Source organism: Heteronotia binoei, chromosome 15 (assembly GCF_032191835.1).
Source record: "Heteronotia binoei isolate CCM8104 ecotype False Entrance Well chromosome 15, APGP_CSIRO_Hbin_v1, whole genome shotgun sequence".
Taxonomy (NCBI): Eukaryota; Metazoa; Chordata; class Lepidosauria; order Squamata; family Gekkonidae; genus Heteronotia; species Heteronotia binoei.
In genome coordinates, this window is record NC_083237.1 from 25,368,547 (window position 1) to 25,393,378 (window position 24,832).

At 46.1% G+C, this 24,832-nt stretch overlaps 1 protein-coding gene across 1 annotated transcript; it reads left to right on the forward strand.

Moving 5' to 3' along the window:
- Positions 1 to 2,325: 2,325 nt before the first annotated feature.
- Positions 2,326 to 18,170, forward strand: MYADM (myeloid associated differentiation marker). Its single transcript, XM_060255638.1, has 2 exons — positions 2,326 to 2,485; positions 15,042 to 18,170. Exon 2 carries the CDS (start codon positions 15,053 to 15,055, stop codon positions 15,956 to 15,958), a length of 906 nt encoding a protein of 301 aa, XP_060111621.1. The 5' UTR covers positions 2,326 to 2,485; positions 15,042 to 15,052; the 3' UTR covers positions 15,959 to 18,170.
- Positions 18,171 to 24,832: the final 6,662 nt, after the last annotated feature.

A 24,832-nucleotide genomic window follows, 5' to 3' on the forward strand; every position in this document is an offset into this window, starting at 1 on the left:
TGATATCATAATAACAGATAAAATCAATAACAGTATAAGTACAAATATAAATTATTATAAAAAGTGAAAACAATACAGTGGTGCTATTTATCCAGCAGCATAATATTTATTCTGGTTACATCTTAAAGGCTTCTTGGAAGAGGGCAGTTTTGCAGGCCCTGCGGAACTGATTGAAGTCCCGCAGGGCCCGCACCTCCTCCGGTAGCTGATTCCACCATTGAGGGGCTTTTATAGAGAAGGCCAGCTCCCTGGTCGTTTTAAGTTTGGCCTCCTTAGGCCCAGGGATTTCCAAAAGATTTTGTGAACTGGAACGCAGTGCTCTCTGGGGAACATATGGGGAGAGGTGGTCCTTGAGGTAGGCAGGTCCTCGGCCATATAGGGCTTTATAGGTGATAACCAGCACCTTGTAGCGAACCCGGTATACAATTGGCAGCCAGTGCAGTTCCCGCAGCCTAGGCCACACGTGTTCCCACCGAGGTAGTCTCACTAGTAGCCTGGCTGCTGCATTCTGCACTAGCTGCAGTTTCCACGTTCGGTACAGGGGCAGTCCCATGTAGAGGGCATTACAGTAGTCCAATCTCGAGGTGACCGTCGCATGGATCACTGTTGCCAGGTTGCCCCGCTCCATGAAGGTTGATGGTCTGATTCAGTATAAGGCACTTCATTTGTGTCTTTACTTACACACCTCTGGCTCAAGCTTCTTGCAGGGCCATTTATAGCCATAAGGTGTCAATGATGTCCTAAAAAGAGGAGTGGGTAACACAATTAGGAGAAAAGGAAGGTGAGTGGGGTGCCCTGGATTGGCATGGGGGTGGAAATGGGCAACAAGGTTTCTTGGGTTTTCTTTGAAAACAGGAATAATAGAATGCTAGTGTAATAAAGGGGAGTGGGAATGGCAGTTAGTGTACTGTAATACCACATGCTTCCTCTTCCTCCTAAGGAGCTTCCTTTAAGGTTTGTGATTCTTCTGCCATGTTATCCTCACAACAACCCTGTGAGGTGGGCTAAGCTGAGCAAGAAAGTAACTTAGGCTTACCTCCTCTCACTCCTGTTATCTCTATATGGAACAGCTTGGGGGGGAGGTATTTTGTTCATTCCACCCCAAATATTTCCACACCCTAGATGGAGGCCTGTTATCTTCCAGGCATTTCAGAAAAGGGAAACTTGTGCCCAATCTACCTTCTCTCACAGCTTCCAGTGCCTTGATGGGGTGAGGAGAAGGAGTAGGAACTGCATCCCCCAAACTGGGAAATATTTTTTGCTTTCTTCTGTCTTGGTTTATCTACGTTTTATTTTTGGTTGCAGGGCCAATAATGTATGTGTGATTGCAACTGCAGGTGGCATGTTCTATAAGTGACACCATGCAGGGTGGAAAAGGTTAACTCTCTCCCCTCCCCGTTATGGCCCCTATTAAAAATGGGGCTCCAGTTTACTGCAATCACAGATTTTCCAGCATCTGACCTGGCTTGGCCCTGAAAGGCAGAAGAGTTTGATGTGCAAAATGAATGCTCTTTTTTCAAAAGGGGAGAATGGCGATTGTACTGGAGAAAACTGGTCCTGGTAATGGGGTCATCTTGTAATGGGAGCCGAGCCAGGATTTCATTCTGACCCAGGACGTGCAATGAGAAATAAAGAGCAGGTAACTCAGAAATGATCAAAGCTGGGGAAAGTGTTGGGGAATCTTCCGTATGAGGAAAGAGCTTAGAGCTTTCAAAGGTAGCAGGAAAAGGCTACCAAGATGCAAGCAACACTGTGAATAATAATAAAAGCGCTAGATAGTGTCAAATTAACACTAACTCCCATATAATAACATTTCCCTCTCTCACAATGCCAGTACACCCCACATCATCAACTTAAGCCAAGTGGCAGTTAGATTCAGGGCAGACGGAATAAAGTGCTTTTTCATCCAGTGTGTCATTAATACATCAGCTTCACTACGGGGTGATGGGGTGGGGATGGCCCTTGGCGATTAGAAAGGTCTGGTGGTGGAGAAGAGCTGGGCTATCCGCCATGCTGAATAAATGGAAACTCCATGCTCAGGAGCAGCGTGGCTCATAAAACCACCCGTGGAGCTCTTCCTCCCCCACCCCCACCCGCCCGCAAGAAACATCTCCCCGGCCACGGGATGCTGGACGAGGTGGATCTTTGATCCGAGCGCTCTGCAATATTACCGTGGGTGTGGTGTGCTTGGTATGCGTATGTTTTGGCTCCCAGCAACACCCTCAGCACAACTCCACGCAGCCCCTTCTCCTTTCCCCGGTCCTTCACCGCCCCTGCTGTCTCCGCCCCCATCCTGGCTCCTCCTTCGCCTTTCCCCACCACTCCCTCCTTTCTAGGTACCACACCCAGCTCTCCTCCCGTCCCATCTTCAGGCTTTCCCGCCTTGCAGCCGTTCGCCCTCGATTCGAGCATCCTCTCGGCTCTCCTGGCCTCGGAGCCCTCCTGCTTTCCTGGAAACGGGCCTTCTCCCCACCTCCCCCGACAAGTAAGTCGACTTGGGCCAGCGGAAGCCAAGAGCCCCGGGGCGCAGCTTGATTGAAGCAGGAAGAGGCTTCTCGAGGAGAGAGAAGTTGCAGGCGAAGTTGGGGGGTGGGGTGGGCATTCCAGGAGGACATGCAGGTTCTCGTGGTGGGGTGGGGGGTTGAGAAGGGGCCCCCGTTTCTTAGATTTCCCCGAGGAAGGATTTGGCAGTGAAGTCTCGGAAAGGCCGGGGATTTGAAAGAAGGACCTGTGTGGTTCCCAGTTTTGGTTTCTTTGCAGAGCGTGAGTTGGTGCGTTGTGAACTTGGTTGTGTGCGTAGTTTAGGGTGCCACACCCCGCCCCCCCCCTTGGAAACCTGTGCCTTGGGGGGCGGGGTGGAGAGGTGGAGATCCACAGACGGTTCGGTTAGTTTTGTGCGGAGTGGGGGAAACGCACGCCGGCCTCTTGCGGCCGCGCCGGAGGAATCGTCTGGGACTTAACTGGGCCGGGCAGGCTCCACCCCTGATGTCTTAATTGGGGCACAGTGGAACGCTTTGTGGACATTGTGCATTAGGCTCTCCCGGGTGGTGGTGGGTGTGTGGCGCCCTGTCTATGGAAAACAAGCGCCTGCAAGAGTGTGTGAGGGAGGGCATGATCCTGCAGGCGCCTACTCGGAAGTAAAACCCGCTGAAGACGGTGGGACTCAACTTCTCAGTAACTGCGCCTCCGCTTGTGCTGTGCGCTTTGTCAGTTTGCAATTGTAAACGGCTGTGACAGTTTTGATGCGTCTGTTTGTGCAGGTGTGTTTAAGGGCGCGTGAGAGTGCATGTGATCGCGTGTGTTCGGGCTTCTGTGTGCATGGTGGGAAGCAGAGCCATGTCTTTGAGTGTCCAGTTGTGGTGTAAGGAGGAGTTGTGTATAATGGTTGAGCATCTGTGCGTGATGTGCTTGAAGGCAGCCTGTATGTGGAGGGTAGGTGTGGCTGTGTGTTTAACAGTAGGCTAGCTGTCTAATGGGAGGACATTCATTTTCTTGATTCTTGGCATCTTTTTTTCTATATAGTATAAAAACACTCATCAAATCATGGAGTTGGAAGGGATCTCCAGGGTCATCTAGTCCAACCCCCTGCATAATATAGGAAATTCACAAATACCTCTCCCCAGGGCGTTTTTTTGTAGAAAAAGCCCAGCATGAACTCATTTGCATATTAGACCACACCCCCTGACCCCACCATTGTTTTGCACAGGGTTTTTTGTAGAAAAAGCTTATTTTATTTGCTTATTAGGCCACACCCCCTGGCATCACCATTGTTTCACACGGCTTTTTTGTAGAAAAAGCCCAGCAGGAACTAATTTGCATATTAGCCCCCCCCCCCAAAGCCAGTCAGAACTGTGCTCCTGCTCCAAAAAAAGCCCTGCCTCTCCACACCCTCCCCATGACCCCTGCTCCATGCCCAGAATTCATATGATACCTACATCTCAGGCATCCATTTAATGACCCCCATGTGCCTGAGGGCCAGCAGCCAACTCCAGGAGGGGCAATCTCCAAGTCTGGGGGCAGGCATTTTGAACCTCTGGGTGCGTTTGGGATTTTTAGCAGTCTCCTCTCCACTTGTAATGGCTTCTGACAGCCAGTAGAGGCAAGCTGTAGTATGCTGCTCATCTGACCTGCAAGATAAAATCCTAGATTTCTCCCCCCAGGCCCTTTTTAAAAAAGTAGCACGCAGCAAATAGGGATCTAGTGGAACATTAAGGAATTTGGGGGCTCTGGTTAAGAATTGCTTTGTGAGTCATTTGTGGCCTATTGATGGCCTGAGATGAGGTTAACTGTCTGATTTGTGAAAGCTCTCCTCTGTCATGAGGGGCTGCTGAGGGAGCAGTTATTTGCAGGCCTGGTCTTTGGGATGAGTAGATGCTTGTACGGGTGAACAGCAGGAGCAGGGAGTGTTCCTGAGCTTCAGCTATTCAGCTCCAGTAATAAACATTGCTGCAATCCAGCCTGGTCAAAGTCACAGCTTTCACAACAGCTGTATTACAAAATTAACCCTGCCCTCTCCCCCACCTTTCCTGGTCCACAGAAGGATCCCCTCTTCCACTCTGTATATTTAAAAATAGTTATATGCTCTTTCTTAGCATCTCGGGGCCTGCGCCATACTTTGCCAATTGAGAAATCTTTGCTCTTTAGGGTTTAAAGGAAAAAGTCATAGCTCTCACGTGTAAAAAAATGAGAGAACCCAATTCATTCAATTCATACAAAAACCAGAACTACCACAGGATCTCGCAAACCTCTTAGCTTTGAATTTCCTTCAAACTCTGGAGCTCTTACTCCAACTTCTACCTTCCCATTCTTTTTTTTTAATCTGGGTGGATTTTCTGCCCCCCCCCCCCCCCCCCCCCCCATATCACTGTTTTAGGTGAGGGGTCTCAACTCTTTTGAACTTGAAGGCACATTTGGAATTCTGACTCAGAGTGGAAGGTGCTGCCAAAGAGGCAGAGCCAGACACATAATGGCTGCTAAGGCTTTATCTTCAGTTGCACAGTGAAGTTCTTGTGTGGTGGTAGCAGCTGCTAAAGCAACAGTTTTAAAATTCTGCACAGCCAATCAGAAACCATGTTGGTCAGAAGCCCTACCTGGTTCCACCCGTATTCTAAAACACTTGGTGGGCACTAGGAAAGCTGTCTGTGGGCGCAATGGTGCTCACAAACACAATGTTGAGGACTAGGGATGGGCACAAATCAGCTCACAAGCTAAAGTTCATCACAAATTTTGGTATGTTCTTGGTTTGTGAAGTGGTATTCACAAACTAAAGAACTGCCATGAACTCCCAACAGATTTTGATGCCATTTGTGGCAGTTTGAAGAGCAGAAATCAGGGGTTTAAATGGTTACCAGCTTTCTGCTCTTCACAAAAAAATGGCTGAGCCGTAGAGAGCAGAAAGCAAGGGAGTAAAATGGCTCTGAGCCATTTAACCCCTTGCTGCCTGCTGCTTTTGTGGTGAGCAGAAAGCAGAGGGTTAAATGGCTCAGAGCCATTTTACTCCCTGCCTTCTGCTCACTACAAAAAATAGGAAGCAGAAAGGGGGGGGGGGGAGCTAAATGGCTCCAAGTCATTTTCGCCCTCTGGTTTCCACTCACTTCCACTTTTGACAACCAGCAGAAAGCAGAGGATGAAATGACTCACAAACCAGTTTGGTTTGCAAACCAGTGTATGGGTTTGTGGTTCGACTACGAATCAAACCACAAAAATATGGTTCATGCCCATCTCTATGCCAATTGAACACTGTTCAGTTGCTAACTTTCCTGGATTTCTTTTTTTTTTTGAGGAGAAAAGACAGGCTTTTTCCAAGAGTTGAGCCTCAACAGTGAATTCCTGTGCAGAGTTGCTCCAGTCTTAAGTCATTGCACTGCAGTTGTCCTGTATTCGAAGCTGGGATATCCACCTACCTCCCCATCAGGTACATCCTGAGTTGTATAGCAACTGCAGCACATTGGGCGTTTCCTTCTCTGCACTTTCAAGGGCTCTGGCTGAAACAGTTCAGCAAAGGATGTTTCTCTGAATCGCTTGACACTTGTTTTGTGCTGCTAGGGGTGTGGGAAGGGAGACTTTGCATCTTCCTTCATTCCACTGAGTGTTTTTGTATTCATTTTTTCTATGTTGCAGATGGGTTATATTGAGCTATATATATATTCATTCCTAAACCCCTCACTTTCAAAACCGCCTTTTTAAAGTTTGGGATGGAAGGTTTACACTGCAGTCCTATGCACAGTTACTCCAGTCTAACCCGTTGGTTTCTGTGGGCTTAGACTTGGAGTTGCCAGCCTCCAGATGGGGCCTGGAGATCTCCCACTTTTACAACTGACCTCCAGCTGGCAGAGATCAGCTCCCCTGCAGAAAATGGCTGCTTTGAAGGATGGACTGTATGGCATTGTACCATGTGAGGCCCCTCCCCTCCCCAAACCCTGCCCTCTCCCAGATCCACACCCAAAGTCTTCAGATATTTTCCAACACAGACCTGGCAACTCTACTTAGACTGGAGTGACTTTGCATAGGATCACAGTATTAGTTGCATACAGTTTCTATCCATAAATTAGGAAAGCATTCTTGGGAGCATGCTGAAGATTTGTTTGGGCTAATTTGCCTGCACTGAAACTTTTTCGTAGCCAGTCTGTCTGAAGGAATTGCTTTTAGGTAATCAAGGAGGGAAGCTTCACAAAAGTGAATTGTTGTTGTTTAACCCTTCTCCCATGTATTTATCTATCTCCATTTACAATATTTGTATCTGATATTTTTCTCCAGTGCTCGAGGCAACAAATGGTCAGATCCAGTGACTCTTTTTTGCTAACTGAAATGTTCTCTCTGCCTGAGGAAGTCTTCTCATTCAGAGAAAGGGAATTCAGTGGATCCAACCCATAATAAGGAAAAAACTCATGGCAGTATAAAATCTCTTGAAAGCCAAACTTGCAGTAAGATATGTACAATGTAAAAATACAATCTAAAAATAGATGCAAACCCCCACCTTGACAGAAGCTACCACTTCTTCACCTCCTAAAAGCCTGCTTCTGTAAGACCACTTGAACATGGTACCTGAAAGATAAATCCAAATAGGACACAATACAAATCTTTGAGAAGAAATTTCTGTAAGTTGGGTTTCACCTCAGAAAAGACTGAGCTTTTGTTTGCCAGCTGCCCAGCCTCAGACAAGGGGGTTCTGGGGGGCCAAACCCCACAAGGCACTGGGATTTTTGTGCAAGGAATTCCCAGATTTTAATTTTTTAAAAAATAAATGCAAGTGCCAGGCACACAGGACCTAATTCTGATCAGGGCCACAAGGGGTGGTGGGGGTAAGCCCTCCTCCCTCTGCATTTGTTATCCTGATTTGAAACTGCCTCAGGAACAGCTACCTGTTCTGTTGGGTTAAACATACATTTGGTGTCCTGATCTATAGGCTGCTTGTTTTCCCCATTGGGGCAATTGAGTACCCCTTACCAGAGCTGCTTAACACCCTCTTCCCTTTACTGTCCAGATCAGAATCAAGCTCCCCTGCACTCCTGATAATTAACAACAACAAAAAGAAAGCTGGGAGCTTCAGATCACCAATTCTCTGTGCTTTGCATGGTTTTCTTGTCAAAGTAAGCCCTCTCTGAAGACAGGTCCTAGCATATACCCGGACTGATAAGGGAGAATGTGATCCCAGCCACCAATAACTGTCACAGTTATATGTGGTCAGGCAGGTTAGTAAAATGTTTTATAGGCCACCAGTATATGTCATTGACTGTGCAGCAGTGCTTGAACAATGGTGCAGGCATTGGAAGAATAAGAAAAGGGTGGTATTTCTTGCTCACCCCTGGTTAGGAATAGGATAAGCATCCTAGTTAAGACTGTTGATCACAAAAACAAAGGCAGGCTGTAGCAATTCTTCCAGATTAATCCATATTAATATTGTGTGTTCATGTGTTTGGATTAATCTAGAATCAGAGTGGTTATTAATGCTTGTTGGTCTCTTAGCTGCTCTTGGACTCAGACTGAACTGCTCTTTTGCAGACCAATATGACTGCCCTCTGAAATAGGGTTGCCAGGTCTGACTCAGGAAATATCTGGGGAATTCAGGGGGTGGAGCCAGGAGCAAGGTTGTGACCATCACAATTGAACTCTGAAGGGAGTTCCGGCCATCACCTTTAAAGGGACAACACTCCTTTTAAATGCCTGCTCTTCATTGGAAATAATGAAGGATGGAGACACCTTCTTTTGGGGCTCATAGAATTGAACCCCCTGGTCCAATCTTCTTGAAGCTTGTTTGGTTTTTCTTTTTTTGAGGAGAGGCACTAGATGCTATTCTGAAAATCTAGTGCCTCTACCTCATAAAGCAGCCCCACCTGAGCCCCAGATAGCCATGGATTGATTCTCCATTATACCCTATGAGAACTGGTCTCCATAGGTTATAATGCAGTGGCCAGCAGACATTCAACCCCACCCCCCCCAGCTTTCTGATAACTGTGAAGCGGAGGGAGAGCCTCTAAGCTAGCGGATCTCCTACCCCCAACTGGAGATTGGCAACCCTACAAAATGATCACCAGTGCATAGGGCAGTATAACCTCACATTTGTCTTTCCCACTATTTTATTTTCTGACTTTGAAAATGCATCTGATGAGGTAGCCATTTAAAAAAGAAAGTTAGTGCAGTGGGAGGAACAGCCATAAATCTTTCCCCACCCATAAAATCAGCTTGGTGGAGTTGGTTTTTAACATAAAAATGGCCTGAGGGGAATGTAAGATGAAGCCACACTTTGCCAGTGTTCCACTTTAAATTTCTTATTTGTAAAAACATTATAAAAGTCTGTGGAAAGCAAAAAGGCACATATTTTGGAAAGATGGGAAGGTGAGGGGAGTCAACTGCTGTGGCGCATCAACTTTTCTGATGGGTCAATCAAGCCTAATTAAGATCCATTAACTATGAATTACATCATTTTAAAGTTATTCCCTGAAAAAATGGCTAGTCTTCTGCTTTCTTCCCTGCATCAAAGGGGAATTGCATATACCTGTGGTGTACCAATCGCAAGCACAAATTTTATGACTTCTAGGTAAGGAGAGACATTAAACGGCATGGGGAACACAAAGAAGCCCTCTGTTAATGTTCCATTGCAGCCACATCTCCTCCTTCCTTCATTTTCTTTATGCTTTCCCACCCCTAGCAGCTTGGCAGCACTCTTCTGAGGGCCCAGCTTCAGAAACTCCAAGAAGGGGCCAACTTCCAAGTACAAATGATGGCAGGAGTTCGTGGACTCTGCTGGTGGGGAAGCTGGCCAGGCAGTTGAAAGGGGACAGAAGGCAGAGAGGCGCTGTGATTGTGTCTGGGAGGCGCCCCAGAAGGGAGACAGCAAGGCTGGCACGGAGCCCAGGGAGGAGTGAAGGTTTTTTTTTTTTTCCTTTTCCTCAGCTCAGAAGTGAACGATGATTGAAACCAAATGTTCAGCTCTGGGCAAATAGGGATTTTCTCCTGGCCATATATGGAGAACAGTTCAGCCAGCGCTGCCTCACCCCTCCTCATGTGAAGCGCTCGGCCTTTTCCAGCCCCCATTGCTGATCCTGCTTCAGCCCTCTGAGGGAACTCCGGATGAGGAAGTGTTTCTGGCAATAAAAGCTGATGGCCCATTACCTTTTCTCCAGTCCACTGGCTCATGTTTTATACACCCTAATTTGACATATGAGACCATTTTCTGGGGTTCCTGCTCTCCTAATATTTTACAGTTAGGTGTGATTGTGGTTTTATTTTTTATTTTTTTGTGAAGAGTCTTGATTTTTAGGGTTGCCAATTCCCAGTTGGGGGCACGGGATCTCCTGGTTTGAGGCCCTTTCCTCACTTCAGGGTTATCAGAAAGTGAGGGGTGGGTTTTAAATGTCTGTTGGCACTCCATTATACTCTATGGAGACTAGTTCCCATAGGGCATAATGAAGAATCAATCTGAGGGCATCAGGGGCTCAGGAGGGCTGGGTTGTTGTTTGTTTTTTTTTTGAGGCAGGGGCACCAAATTTTCAGCATAGCATCTTGTACTTGGGAGGGACAGTGGCTCAGTGGTAGAGCATATGCTTGGGAAGCAAAAGGTCCCAGGTTCAATCCCCAGCATCTCCAAAAAAAGGGTCCTGGCAAATAGGTGTGGAAAAACCTCAGCTTGAGACCCTGGAGAGCCGCTGCCAGTCTGAGAAGACAATACTGACTTTGATGGACCCAGGGTCTCATTCAGTATAAGGCAGCTTCATATGTTCATATGTACTTCTCTTTACGCCCCCACCCCAAAATTTCAAGAAGGTTGGACATGGGGGACCAGTTCTAGGAGCTCCAAAAGAAGGTGCTGCCATCCTCCATTATTTACAATGGAAGAAAGTCCCATTAAATGTGATGGCCAGCACTCTCTTTGGAGTTCAATCATGCTTGTTCACAACCTTGCTCCTGGCTCCACCTCCAAGGTCTCCAGATATTTCCTGAGTTGGACCTGGCAACCCTAAGTAATTTACCAGGTGGTGTAAACTGAATGAAGGAGTGGACAGGTAGTAGATTGGGTTCGGCTTGCGGGTCATCTTGTGCTTACTAGGATTTTTGCTAAGAATAACTGGATTTAGTAGGGTTCCCAACCCTGAGTTGGGGAACTGCTGGATGTTTAGGGAGTGGAGCCTGTGAGGGGAGGGGTTTGGGGAGAGGAGGGACCTCAGCAGGGATATAATGTCAGAGCCCACCCTCCAAAGCAGCCATTTTCTCCATGGGAACTGACCTCCGTAGTCTGGAGACTGGTTGTGATTCCTGATGATCTCTAGGCTCCCTCCTGGAAGTCAGCAACCTTAACTTAAAATGACCTTGGTCTGGCCAGACAAACGTTTTAATTAGTTCTTAAGCAGGAGCACATATGAGTGATCACTTGACACAGATTTGACTACAAATCTTATTATGTAAATTGAAAACACTTTGGAGGACTGTGTGGCTCTGAGTCCACATAAATAGAGCTTACAGGACTGGGATCAGTTCACCCCTGCTCTGTGGTATTTTGCTGCTTACCCAAAATAACCCTGGGAGGAAAAAAAAAACTCAAACAAAAAACCAGAGGCAGTTCTCTGCACTGAAGGTTAGAACTGGAAATCTAGCCAATGAATTCTGGAGGGGATGAGGGTGTGGCCCCTCTCTTTGAGTGTGGACACACGATGACCACAGGCAAAACTATTTCCTGGAGACACCCAAAGGAAAAAAAGAAGGCCCAGTGGCACAAACATTAATCCACCGTACTTCTGTTTCCCACTGGGCTTGTATTTGATTTTGCTGCCACAGACTAACACAGATATCTATTTGAAATTATTATCCCAGAGACAGCTCTTGTGCTGGGTATGTCAAGCTAGATCTGAGGAGGAGACCAGCTTCCATTTTCTGCTCCATAAGGCTTACTGAGTGACCTTGGGCAAGTTGATCTCACTCAGCCTATTATACCTTATAGGGTTGTTGTGAAGATAAAAGGCGGGAGGGGGGATCGGATCAATAAATGATTACCTCTGCTCTGAACATAAGATGTGCAACCAGCCCTCTGAAAATCCAACAGCAGACTGAATAGAGATGAAAGCTCTGATTTGGGCATAACCCCATGAAAGGAACAATCAGATTCTTCTGTAGGCTCTGCTAATTGGTTAGGAGCCACGGTGAGTAAGAACCTCAGTTGTGTGAGCTAGGGAGTTTTCATTGTCAGTCTCAACTCGGCTCTGAATTTGCCACAAAGGGCTCGTACATGGATCAAGTGAGGGACCGTGGCCCTTTTAGAATGTCTTTACTGGGCCTTTTATTAGCAGGGGCCAGTGTGAAGGCTGCTGGCTACTGAGGCTTGCAGCAGTCCCTAGGCTGAGGCAACAAAAAATTTCCTCTGATTCTCTACCTAAGTATAGCCACCTCCCAAAGTGTGGCTGTTACTTTGCTTTATTTCTGTTTTAATGTCACCCTGAATGGTCCCCTGTAATCCGTAAGAGTCAGGGCACATACACCAGAGCATTCTCTCAACACTGCCATTGGTCTTCTTGTGCCCTGGTTACTCTAAAGGACCACAGCAACAGTGCTGGGACAGGGAGCGCTTTGCTCACCTGGCTGTTATTCTGATGGCCGCTGATAGGATGAGAGGACAAATGAGTGGGACAGAAAGTTGTCTTGGATTTTCATTCGGAGAGTGGGAGCCTTCAGCTTTTCCCTCTTCGATCTGACTCAATCCCCCTCCTCAAAACAGTCCCAGGCCTTTGGCCCAGCTAGGTCGAAAGGGACCCCTTGTAAGGTTGCCAGGTCCGACTCAAGGAAATATCTGGGGACTTTGGAGGTAGAGCCAGGAGTCTTTGTGGTGGAGCCAGGAGACTTTGGGGTGGAGCCAGGAGACTTTGGGGTGGAGCCAGGAACAAAGTTGTGACAAGTATGATTGAACTCTGAAGGGAGTTCTGGCCATCACATTTAATGGGACAGTGTTCCTTTTAAATGCCTTCCTTTCACTGGGAATAATGGAGGATAGGGCACCTTTTTGGGGGGGTCATAGAACTGGATCCCCTGATCCAATCTTTTGAAACTTGGAGGGGGTTTTGAGGAGAGGCACCAGATGCTATGCTGAAAATTTGGTGTCTCTACCTAAAAAACAAACAACCCCTGAGCCCCAGATACCCATGGAATGATTCTCCATTATACCCTATGGGGGCCAGTCTCCATAGAGTACAATGGAATGCCCAGTTGACATTCAACCCCCCCCTCCCTACACACACACACCGCTTTCTGACAACCCTGGAGTATGGGGGGGAAGGACCTCCAAACCAGGGGATCCCCTGCCTCCAACTGGGAACTGGCAACCCTAGCCCCATGGCACTTTATTTTTTGCTAGTGAAAGGAGTGGTAGGATCTGGTAGAGGGGCTGTAGGTAGGGATGCCAGCCTTCAGGTGGGATGTTTGGAGCTCCTGAAATTACAGCCCATCTCTAGGCTACAGAGATCCATTCTTCTGAAGAGCCGCTGTTAGTCTTGAGTAGACAGTGCTGACTTTTTGGACGAAGGGTCTGATTCAGTATAAAGAAAAATTTCATGTGATCCAACCCTAGAAAGATGGGGGAATAAATGAAAGAAGTAAATACTGAGTTGCTTTTCCCACCTCTTGTATTAGGTGTGAGTCAGTGGGCCTGATGTGTGTAAACCAGACAAAGTTCCAGTTTAACTCCGGTATGATTGTTGCTACCTTTCAACAGACAAGTGGGATCAGAGCAGGTGATAGTGGGAGGATTGTGCCAGTTGATGCACTAGGAAGTGTCACTCGTCTGAGTGACTTCCTGTTGAATTTCCTGTGGCAAAACCGTTACCTTGCATTGCCCTTGAGCAGGAGAAATAAAGCTTTACTTCCGTGTGCACATATTTTGAGTCTGTTCCCACATCCTGGTATTTGGGTTATCCACAGGTCAGGAGCAGTTACTAGCCAGCATGCCTGTACATATCCATTTTAGTCATTTGTGACACAGCAGTGGCCAAAACAATCAAATGAAAACACCACATCCATTCCTTTGTGATTTACAGGTATTTTCCTTTTATATTTTGTCACAGGTGATTGAGCAAGTGTTTAGTTCCAGTCCTGTTATCTGGGTTGGCAATCTGGATGGTTGGAATTCAGATTTCCTTCTGTGAATGTTTATAGAACTGGATTTTGTTCCTAGTACTAGGTTTGCCAATCTCCAGGTGGCATAATTTCATTCAGTTAGTATAAATTCGTTCAGTTGCTGTTTCATTCAGTACTTCATAGTGTCCATAATAAATTCATGTTCCAAAACAGTCCAAAACACTCATTCCTCTGTGCTTGTAAGAATTTTGAAGGTTTGTCTGGAAACTATGAAAATGGACATGTAAGACAATGTTCTTGTTTGGCTTTGAACAAATTTGAAGGAGATGGAATCATGGGCTGGCTATCTCCATTAGATGGAATGGGGGGGTCCTCATTAGTCTATTGTCCATCATATAAAAACAGATGTTACAAGAACTGGTTCCTCTACAGCACGAAATATTTTTTATATTGAGAATTGGATCAAAATTGGATTTTGGACTGTTTTGGAACATGAATTTAGTTTTTGACTGATTTAGAACATTAATTTATCATAGATGCTGAAATATTGAATAAAATTATATGAGCGATTTATATGGCAATATAGTTGTATGTATTCTTTGTTATTTGTTCATGGTTTTTTGTTCTGGTTATTTCTCCTGGTGATTCTCTCCTTTGTTGTAATCTCCAGGTGGTGGCTGGAGGTCTTTTGGCATTACAACTGATCTCCAGGCAGTGGAGTTCAGTTCGCCTGCAGAAAATAGCTGCTTTGGGAGGTGGACTGTGTGGCATTGAAACTAACATCTGTGGGAAGGTCTGATTTGATTTGGGAGCAAAAGAGGGGAGAGTTGAATTTTTCCACACTTGCCATTTTCCTGACCTCAAATTCCCCCACTGGAGGAAACACATAGGCATAATGAGGCAACCCGTATGTACAGAGAGAGAGAGAGATGAAAACACATGGAGCTGCCTTATACTGAGTCAGATCATTGATCCATCAAGTTTGGTATTGTCTACTCAGACTGGCAGCAGCTCTTCAGGGTCCCAGGCAGAGGCCTTTCACGCCACCTCTTACTAGGTCCTTACAAACTGAAAATGCCATGCCAGGGATTGAACCTGGGTCCTTCTGCATACCAAGCAGAGGCTAACGAGAAGGAGCCACTATACAATAGGTATGTCATGCTGAGATTTAGAGGAAGGGTGAAATAATAATTGAACATAAGAGAAGCCATGTTGGATCAGACCAGTGGCCCATCCAGTCCAACACTCTGTGTCACACAGTCAGTGGCCAAAAAAAACAAATAATAAACCTTACAAGGCTTTTAGTACAGGGCCTACTGTAAGCTCTTGAAGGATTGGCTACATCAGGGGTGTGTGGCCTAATATGCAACGGAGGTCCTGCTACAAAAAAACCCCCTGTGACTACAACCAAGTTCAGAACGTTGTTTGCTAGAACCATAGACTTCTCTGTCTCAATGTCTCATATTATGTCTCTCTTTCTCCAGCTCTTCCAACCATGCCAGTCACCCGTTCGAAATCTGTGGGCAACACCAGCGCCCTGACTTCTCAGCTGGGCATTGTCCGTATCTTGGAAGTAATCTTCACCTGTGTAACCTTCAGCCTGGTGGCCCACGAGGGTGGCACACTCCGGGATTATCAGAATTATGGGGACTGGTGCATGTTTGCATGGTGTTTTTGCTTTGCCATCACCATCATCATCTTGGTGGTGGAGTTTGTTGGCCTTCAGCATCGTGTGCCAGTCTCATGGAGGAATTTCCCCATCACTTTTGCCATGTATGCCACCTTGCTGTGCCTTTCCGCCTCGATCATCTTCCCGGTGATCTACATCCAGAAGGGTTACGTGTCTCGTGAACAGCGTGGGTACCGCATTGCTGCCACAGTCTTCTCTTGCCTTTCATGCCTGGCCTACTCCACTGAGGTCACCATGACCAAAGCCAAGCCAGGAGAAGTCACGGGCTACATGGCCACCGTCCCTGGGCTTCTCAAGGTCGTGGAGACTTTCATTGCCTGCATCATCTTTGTCTTCCTCATAAAGCACGATTACGAGAGGGAGGATGCACTCAAGTGGTGCTTGGCTGTCTACTGCATCTGTTTCATCCTTTCACTGGTGGTCATCATCCTTTGCATTGGCGAATGCACTGGGTGGCTGCCATGTGCCTTCAACACATTCCTCAGTGCCTACACCCTCTTGGCGGTGCTCATGTATGCCACAGCAACCGTCATCTGGCCTATCTATCACTTTGATAGCAAGCACAATGGAAGCCCTCGTCGAAATTGTTCTGGAGGCAGTTTCTGCGACTGGGACAAACATGTTACCATAGCAGTCCTGACAGCCCTCAATCTGCTGGTGTACCTTGCTGACCTGGTGTATTCCGCACGGCTGATATTCATCCAGGAGTAGATGGGTGCCAGAGGCAGTGAGCAGCTGGGCAGAAAGAGTCAGGAGAGAGGAATTAAAACAGAAAGGGAAGGGAATAAAAATGGTCCTGCCCCCCCTCTGTTTTCACATTTCTCACTCTCTTTTGAACATCAAATGTTCTGCTCTTCCCTGCCCTTTGTCTCCACACTTACCCTTTTTTAATTTTCTCATTCCTTCTCTCCAGCCTTCTCAATGCAGCATTCTGGTATCACCACCCACCGTTAGCTCATCATGTGCTTCTTCCTTTCATTTTTTTTGCCGCATCCTCTCAAATCTATCCGCCCTTTTGGCCTGCCATTTGTCACCTGCTGCATGGTGGAGCATCCTTTCCTCCCGCCTGTTGCCCAGCTTCCTCTGCCTTATCCTTCCCTAAACATTTGGGATGTATATCTTTTGGCCATCCTTAATGGCAACCAGCTAAAAGCTTCAGGATTCAGGGGCAGAAAGACTTCCTAGTGGAGGGGTGTGTGCCTGTTCCAGTAGGAAGCCCTAGGTTTGAGTGCGAGAGAGCGCCCCTTGCTGCAGCGCACGCCTTTCCTCCCACTCCAAAGCACTTCATTTTTTGAATGTATCCTTTCCTGGACCTCCCTTGTGCATCAGTTGCCCAGTTCATGGGCGGCCCTATCTCCCCTGTGGCACGTTGACTCTTTCCATGTTTGTACTTGCCACTCCAAGCTTCTGGTCCTCATGACTGCTCTCTGTCCAGTTTGCCAGCTTGTTGTGTATTTGTCAGTCTGCTTGGTGGGCAGGGAGAGGTCTCTGCCTTAATACAGATGAGTGCATGAGAAGTCTTCTCCAAGCTTTCCTGTTCTCGAATGGCAGGGGACCCAAGATTGGGTTGAGAGGGTCTGATGGATGCCAGGATCGTCTGAGCAACCTCTGTTTATGGGAAAGGAGTGGAGTATATGAGTGTATTTGTTTGGTAGTAAAAACAAATTTCTTAGCTATTCATGAATGCAGTGAAGATATCTACTTGTTGATGTCTCAGCTCCAGAGGGATAATTTGCTGTGGCAATTCTCCTTTTCAAGTCTTGCTGAAATTGATGGGGACAATATAGAAACAGTGTTACAGGGCTAGGTTTCAATAAGTTTCCTTTGCTGTTTTGAGGAAGAGTTTATGGTTAGAGGACACCTTCCAAATATTGGTTATGGAGGATTTTTAAAGAATCTGTATCAGCTTGGTGAGTCTTACAGGTGTTGACTTTCTTACCAGAAGTTTTTGGTGCAAGGAAGCCACATAATTCTTAAAAGTATATAGGCTGGATCTTACATCTTTCTACCAAGTCTTTGTCCCAACAGAGAGAGACTTCTTTCAACAAACAGACTTTTATTCCCTGTAGAAAGTCTCTCTAAATCGGAAGAAATCTTTCTCCCTTGCAGGAAGGCTGAACAAAACACACTTATGGGATCTTCAACTTAGCTGAAGGATCCAACCCTGCATATGAGTGCAGTTAACTCTTGCAGTGCCTTAATTCTCAAAGAGAAGGAATCCAGTGGTAGGTCAAACAAAACAGTGTTGTATTGGAGGTTAAAAAGAACCTCATTAGCTTTCAGGCCTCAGTGATACGCCACTGTCGCATTGAAAAACAGCATCCCGCTTGAAACTACTTAAAATTAAACATCTTTGCTTTTGTGGTTCTGAAGGGACACATGTTCCATGTATTACAGTGAAACGTGATTAATTAAAAGGAGCTGTGTCTTTAATTTTTGTGAGACACCTTTATAGTAAAAGGAAAATCTAAACCTTTGCTGGCAGCTGGTGTCCAAAAGAAATCTGCTTTATTTTTTCCTTACTGATAAACGAGTGCAATTAAAAACATGTGTTCAACAAAGTGTTAAATGTGTTGCTTTGGCCTTTTTTGGGCTGCCCTTCCTGTCATTCTTTTAAAAAGTCATCATCCTAGGGGAATTGACGTTAGAGACAGTGCTGTTTCACACCATGATACCGTTGCCAAACATGGCTCTCTTCTTTTTCTACTGAACGCTAGAGTTGATTTTTATGTATTTTAAAAAATAAAGTATCATTTCTGTTTTCATATACCTTCTAGATGTCTTGTAGAGTCAATCAAAATATAGGCTTTTCTTCTGCCAGTTTCACTTTCGATGTGGTGCTTTTGTTTGTGAGTGTTGCGTTTTATATATGCAAATAAATACAAAATGTATGTATAAAATAAAGGAGCAGTGACGCAAGAAACTGTTGGGAGTGACCTTCCTTCATTTCTGCAAGGAACAAATACAGTCTCTGAGGGAGGCGAAAAATTTCAACATATGGAACTTACCTTAGAGATCCAGTTTGGTGCAGTAGTTAGGTACGTGGACTCTTATCTGGAAGAACAGGGTTTGATTCCTCATTCTTCCACTTGCAGTCGCAGGAATGGCCTTGAGTCAGCCATGGTTCTTGCAGAGCTGTCCTTGAAAGGGCAGGTTCTGGAAGAGCTCTCTCAGCTCCACCTACCTCACAGGGTGTCTGTTATGAGAGAGGAAGGTAAAGGAGATTGTAAGCGGCTCTGAGATTCAGAGTGAAGGGCAGGGTATAAATCCAATATAATCTTCTATCCTGAGTCTTCAGGCTGTTGGGCCATTGATTTCAGAGCAGTCTACTCTTACCTGGCAGGGGCTGCTCAGAGTCGAGGACAGAGAAAATGTTCTTTCAGCTTCTGTGACCAGAGGCTCCCAGAGCCAGTTGACAGGGATGTCAGAGAGTTCCATGCTTGCCAAGCACGTGGGGGACCCTGATCTTCAACGTGAAATGATCTCACAGAGTTGCTGTTTTCCCCACTGGAGAAAGGAACATGTAGCCCATCAGAACACTTGAAGTTTTCTCAGCAGGGTAAACAAGTGCCTGCCTAGGGCTGTTTTAAAGTTGGGGGAATTGAGCATGGGGAAATAGGGGGAGAAAGCTCTAATTCAGAGCACAATTGCACATATCTGAGAAAACAGGGAACTTTCAGGAGAGACAAAAGGAAATGCCTCTTTACCCAGAGAGTGATTGAAATATGGAGTTTTGCTGCCAAAGGATGAAGGCATAGCTATAGGAATGGCCACAATCACCTTTACAAGGGAATTAAACTAATGGAGTGCCTACTAGCCAGGGTGACTGAAGGGAACCTCCATGTTTAGAGGCAGTCAGCCTCTGAATCCCAGTGCCAGGAGGCAACATCAGGGGAAGGCCTCAGCCTCTATGCCCTGTTGTTGGCCCTCCAGAGGAACTGATTGGCCACTGTGTGAGACAGGATGCTGGACTAGATGGATCGCTGGTCAGATCCAGCAGGGCTCTTATCTGTTAACCTGATTGGGATGGCACAAAGCGCATTTTTGTGGTTCAATTCGTGGTTTGTGGCTGAACCATGAACCAGAACCCTAGTTTGTGAACCGAATTGGGTTGTATCAATTTGTGACCCCTTTCTGTTCCCTTCAGTTTTTTCCAGGGAACAGAAAGCTGGGGTTTAAATGGCTCAGAGCCATCTCACCTGCTTTCGGCTTGCTTTTACTTTGGGTTGGGAGCAGAAATCGGGTTTAAATGGCTCAGAGCCATTTAAACCCCTGATTTCTGCTTCCCAATGCTAGGCTGTTATTAATGAAGAGCAGAAAGCAGGGGTTTCAAGGGCTCTGAGTCATTTAACCCCTGCTTTCTGCTCTCCACAAGCTACAATGAACTGCCTGACAATTCATGGAAGTTCATGGTGTGTCTTCAGTTTGTGAATGTTGCCTGGCGAACCATGAAGTGGCCAAATTTGGTGATAAAAGTTTAGTTCATGAGCTGGTTCATGCCCATCCCTAAACCTGACCCAGGGATGTAGTTGGTGGTGGAAAAGCCACCAAGTCACAGCCATCTTACAGTAAGTAGCCCCATAAGATTTTCAAGGCAAGAGATGATCAGAGGTGGTTTGCCATTGCTTGCCTTTGCTTAGTGATCTGAGACCTTCTAGGTTAGGGGTGTCGAACTCATTTAGCATTGTTAGCCATTTTAATGTAATCTTTGTAAACAAATGTAATTTTTAGCTGCTGTTTGCTGCCCTGAGTCCACTTGCGAAGAGGGTGGGATACAAATTAAAGGTAATAAATAAATAAGTAAATTGTTATGAAGGACAGATCTGACCTTGTCAGACTGGGCCATGTGTGTCATAAAATGTAATGCCAGGTAGTGGAGATATAAACTTTATAAAGGACACAGACAAGCAATTAAAGATTTTTTTAAAAACTAAAATAAAACATGCTTGAAGTATTAGCACTCTTGCAATATTGTGGTCAGTATCCAAGCAAGCTCTCCCCCCCCACTTCCTCCCCAAGAGAGGAGCCTTAGCCAATGGAGAAAATAGAGGCTTTGCTCTGTAGCTCCTGTGCAATTGAGAAATCCTGGCAAAGCAAGCTGTGACACAGAAAGAACCATAGAGAGGGAGAAGGAAGCATACCTGCTTGTGGGCCTGATAGGAGCCCTCTAGGGGCCTGTTTCAGCCCACGAGCCACAAGTTTGACACTCCTGTTTGGTCTCCCATCCGAATTCTAGCTGACTCTTCGTAGCCTCTAACATCTGATGAGACTGAGCTATCCTGGACCATTCAGGTCTCAGGGCATTATGCAGCTAGGGCCCTCCTTGTTCCTGGAGGTTCCAGGGATTGAACCTGGAACCTTTGGCTTGATAGCAAATAGCAAGCCTTTATTGGCATAAAACAGATTTAGCAGTAAAATAGCAATATAAAATAATATAAAATCCTAGATTATAAAGTACATAGGGAGCTAAAATAGATAAAATAAGTAAAATATATATGAGTCGAGTTTAGCCAAATTAAATAATTAAAAGATAAAATGTGGTCATTCCAGAACCATCCTCTGTCGTATTTCCATGGCCTGTTGGAGAAATCTAGCCACCATTAAAGTTACCTCAGCGCAAGTGTCATTTAAAAGTTTGTGGACTTTGCCTGAATCAGCACAGCCCAACATATCTGCTAAGATATCTTTCAAGTATATACAACGAATATCATCATAAAGAGGACAGTTCAGTAGTACATGGGAAATAGTTTCAATACACTTGGAATTACAAAGACCGTGTCTATTAGAGTACTCAATCCTGTTAAATCTACCAAATAGGATAGCAGATGGTAATGCATTACATCTCGTTAACGAGAATGCACGCTGTTGCTGTGGAGCTTGCAGAGAGGAGAAATACGACGCTAATATCCCTACTGAAAGAGGAAGTTCAAAATTCAGCGGGGAGCAGGACTTGTTGGCCAGGCTATATAACGTTTGCATTTCAATATCTAGAATTTTGAGCTTAAGTTGCAAAAAAGCTGCTTTTAAGGATAGCATAAGAAGTGAATCTAAATCAATGCCCATAGATTTTATTTTCCTCTCAATAAATACTAGCCAATTTGACAAATTAGATTCTGAGAGCAGTTGATATAAAAGGCTCTCTGAGTCTGAGTGGAAATGTAGCCGAAGCCAGTATTTAAATGACATTAGCCATGCTTGTGTTTCCACAAGATTCATCTCTGTTTCTAAACACAAAACTGCATATGGTACGCACTTTGGGAATCCCAGAATTTTCCGTAGGAATTTTGATTGGACACCTTCAATGTTGTTATCCTTTGGCTTGATAAACATGCACCAAATGGCTGAGTGTGGCCTTTCTCCTCTCCAGACAGATTTGGACAACAAATGCCTCAGAGGATGGAGCTTCTACATTCACACCCAATGTACAGAAGAAGGAACTCACTCGGTGTAGCTCTTTTAACCTCGACAGCACAGTGACATGACAAGGCTCCTGCCAAGATTCCCTTTCTTGGGGGTGGGGGGGGGCTTGTCTTCCTTTGCACCTTGTCACCCTCAAAGTGAGTGATTCATCTGTCAAGCTCCAGGTGGCTTTGTATGGAGTCAGGTGCGAAAGTGGGAGTCGAGGGATCCTCTCCTTGGCTGCAGCTTTTAAAAGGAAGTGTCTGTCTCTCATGCCTGTCAAGGCAGCCATTCCCAGATGGGGGCTGTTGATTGATAGATTTAATTAATTAAAGGCTCTTGTGAGCAGGAGGAAGTTCTTGACAAAGGAGATTTGCTGCTGGGTTTCCATACAATTAAATTCTCCTGTGCTGCCTCTTCCCAATTAGCTGCGGGGGGGGGGGGGGGTCTATTCCTCTGCATCTTTGGTTGGGTAATAATTCCAGAGGGCGGGGCAGCCATGTCTGTCTGTTGTAGCAAAAATAAAAGCCAGAAGCAGCTTCAAGATGACTGACGTTTGACACAGGACTGCCATTCTTAGTAGTAGGATTGTGTTTCTTGTGGTAACCATTCAGGGCAGAAGCTGATGGGCAGCACCTTCTGACCGCTGATGAACATTCAAGGGCTTAGCCTTCTGAGTTGTGTATTCATGTATCTCCCTCACCCACCCCCTTTCCCAGCGGTGTTTCCTTACCCATCATCTCCTGCTATTCCTCTCTTCCAGGGGTCATTTTGTAGAAAAATAGGTGGTGGAGCTCGTTGTTGTTGTTCAGTCAAGTCTGACTCTTTACGACTCCATGGACCAAGGCACGCCAGGCCCTCTTGTCTTCCACCATTCTCCGAAGTCTGCTCAAATTTGTGTTAGTTACATCAGTAACCATTCTCCAAAGTCTGCTCAAATTTGTGTTAGTTACATCAGTAACGCTTCCAGCCACCTTCTTCTTTTGCCATCGCCATCAGGGTCGTCTCCAGTAAGTGCTCCCTTCTCATTTGGTGGCCAGAGTATTTGAGCTTCAGATTCAGCATCTGACCTTCCAGGGAACAATCAGGGTTGATTTCCCTTAGGACATCAGAAGCACAAATTGTGCTCGCACACGAAAGCTTATACCCAGGGCCGGCCCTCGACGGTCTGGCACCCTAGGCAAAGCTAACTTCTGGCACCCCCTCCCTGCACTGATAGCATCACCAAGTCATAAGGGGGCGCCCACTTTTGCGTTCCCAGAAGGCCAGAGCCCTAAGCAGTTGGCTAGTTTGCCTAGTGGCAGAGCCAGCCCCACTTATACCATGAATAAAACTTCACTGATCTTAAAGATTCCAGTGCTGGACTCAAACTTTGTTCTACTTGAGTGAGTGACGATATACACTATTTTTGAGATTATGGGACCTTTCTTGTCTAGGTGGTGACAACTTTCATCTAGGGCAGAGTAAAAGTTTTGTGAGCAGAACAGGGTGGGGCAAGCTGGTCTGGAGAAACATCTTTCACTGCCCCCTCCGGGAATCTGCAGTTTGTGCTGAATTTTGGCTCGAGAGGAGAGACGGAGGAATGCTCACCCGATGGAAACTCCAGCTCACTTGCTCCTGGGAGTCCTGACAGAACGCAGCTGTTGTTCCAGGGACGTGCTGAGCGCATGTTCAAATTAGCAGAGAGAGAGGTGGGGAAAAGGGCTGGCACAGTTGCCAACAGGCCTGGAGGGAAATGTTCTGTGCCTGTAAGAGAGGCCTTATTGTGTGGAAATGGGTAGTTGAAGCTCTTCATGGCATGGAGGTAAATATTGACTGGTAAATTATATCCCATTAAGTCTCTATTCAAGGAGCCCTGTGGCACAGAGTGGTAAGCAGCAGTACTGCAGTCCAAGCTCATGACTCGAGTTCAGTTCCGGCAGAAGCTGGGTTCAGGTATCCGGCTCAAGGTTGACTCAGCCTTCCATCCTTCCGAGGTCAGTAAAATGAGTACCCAGCTTGCTGGGGGGAAAGTGTAAATGACTGGGGAAGGCAATAGCAAACCACCCCTTAAAAAGTCTGCGTCATGATGCGACATCACCCCAGAGTCGGAAACGACTGGTACTTTCACGGGGCTGCCTTTACCTTTTCTAAAGCCTCTATTAAAGGGATAGAACCACTTTTTTCTCCAGGCAGTTGGCAAACTTAGGTGTTAGCATGAGCGTTAGTTCAAAGTGTAAAGTTTTGCACATCTGGATTTTTGCACAAACTGGGTTTCTTCAACTTGCGGGCCTCCTGCAGCCCACCAGACGCTTCATACATTGTTGTGTGGGCCTGGGTGAGACAGGGCCTGCCCGTGGCCCTTGCACTAGACCCAGAATCCTTGAATGAGCACCCACCCACAGCCTGGAGGCAACTCCATCTCCTGGCTTCCCTTCTTCTCCCCACAGAGGTAGCTGAATCGCCAGGGCCGTGTGGAGGCTTCCTGCCTGAGTAGCTGCTTCCACCTCTGTGGTAATCCTGGCTGTGCTCCAGCAACTGGGATGAAGTCATAGCTATATATATATTTGTCTATCTGGCTGGTATGTGTTTTTCTGACGCTGTGTCTCATCCCAGGGCTGGTTCCACACCCCAAGGCCAGAGCTGCAGTCCAGGTTTATGGGTGTGAGGAAGAGGGACTCCTGGCTCCTCTAGTCTGTTTCCAGGTAGCATCACATGCTTAGACCCAGATGGGTAGCCGTGTTTGTCTGAAGCAGTAGAGCAAAGTTTGAGTCCAGCCCACAAAACAATGTATGAAGGTCAATCCAGCATTTGGTGGGCTGCAGGAGACCCACAAGTTGAAGAAACCCAGTTTGTGCAAAAATCCAGATGTGCAAGGTATGAGCTTTAGTGTGTATGCACATTTCCTCAGATAAATTGAAACGGAAGAAAACTGTTCAAACTTATAGACAGAGGCTGAACAGCAAATTAGCTTATAACATGATGAAGGTATTTTAAGGTATGCAGAGGCAAAACAGGAATAATAAGTTTAAATGTACAGGGTCAACAGCTGTATGGATTTAATTAAGGGGGAACAACAGTAAAACAATAAATATGTCAAAATAGGAGATAAATGTGTAAGAGAATCCTTTCTAATTGTGGGAAGTTAACTGAGATTCCTTTGCTATGCCCCTTTCATCTCCTCTCAAGCACAAAGGTAACAAACAG

Bases quoted from the DNA above. Each gene is read 5' to 3' on its own strand.
- MYADM (XM_060255638.1), top strand. From the start codon at position 15,053: ATGCCAGTCACCCGTTCGAAATCTGTGGGCAACACCAGCGCCCTGACT.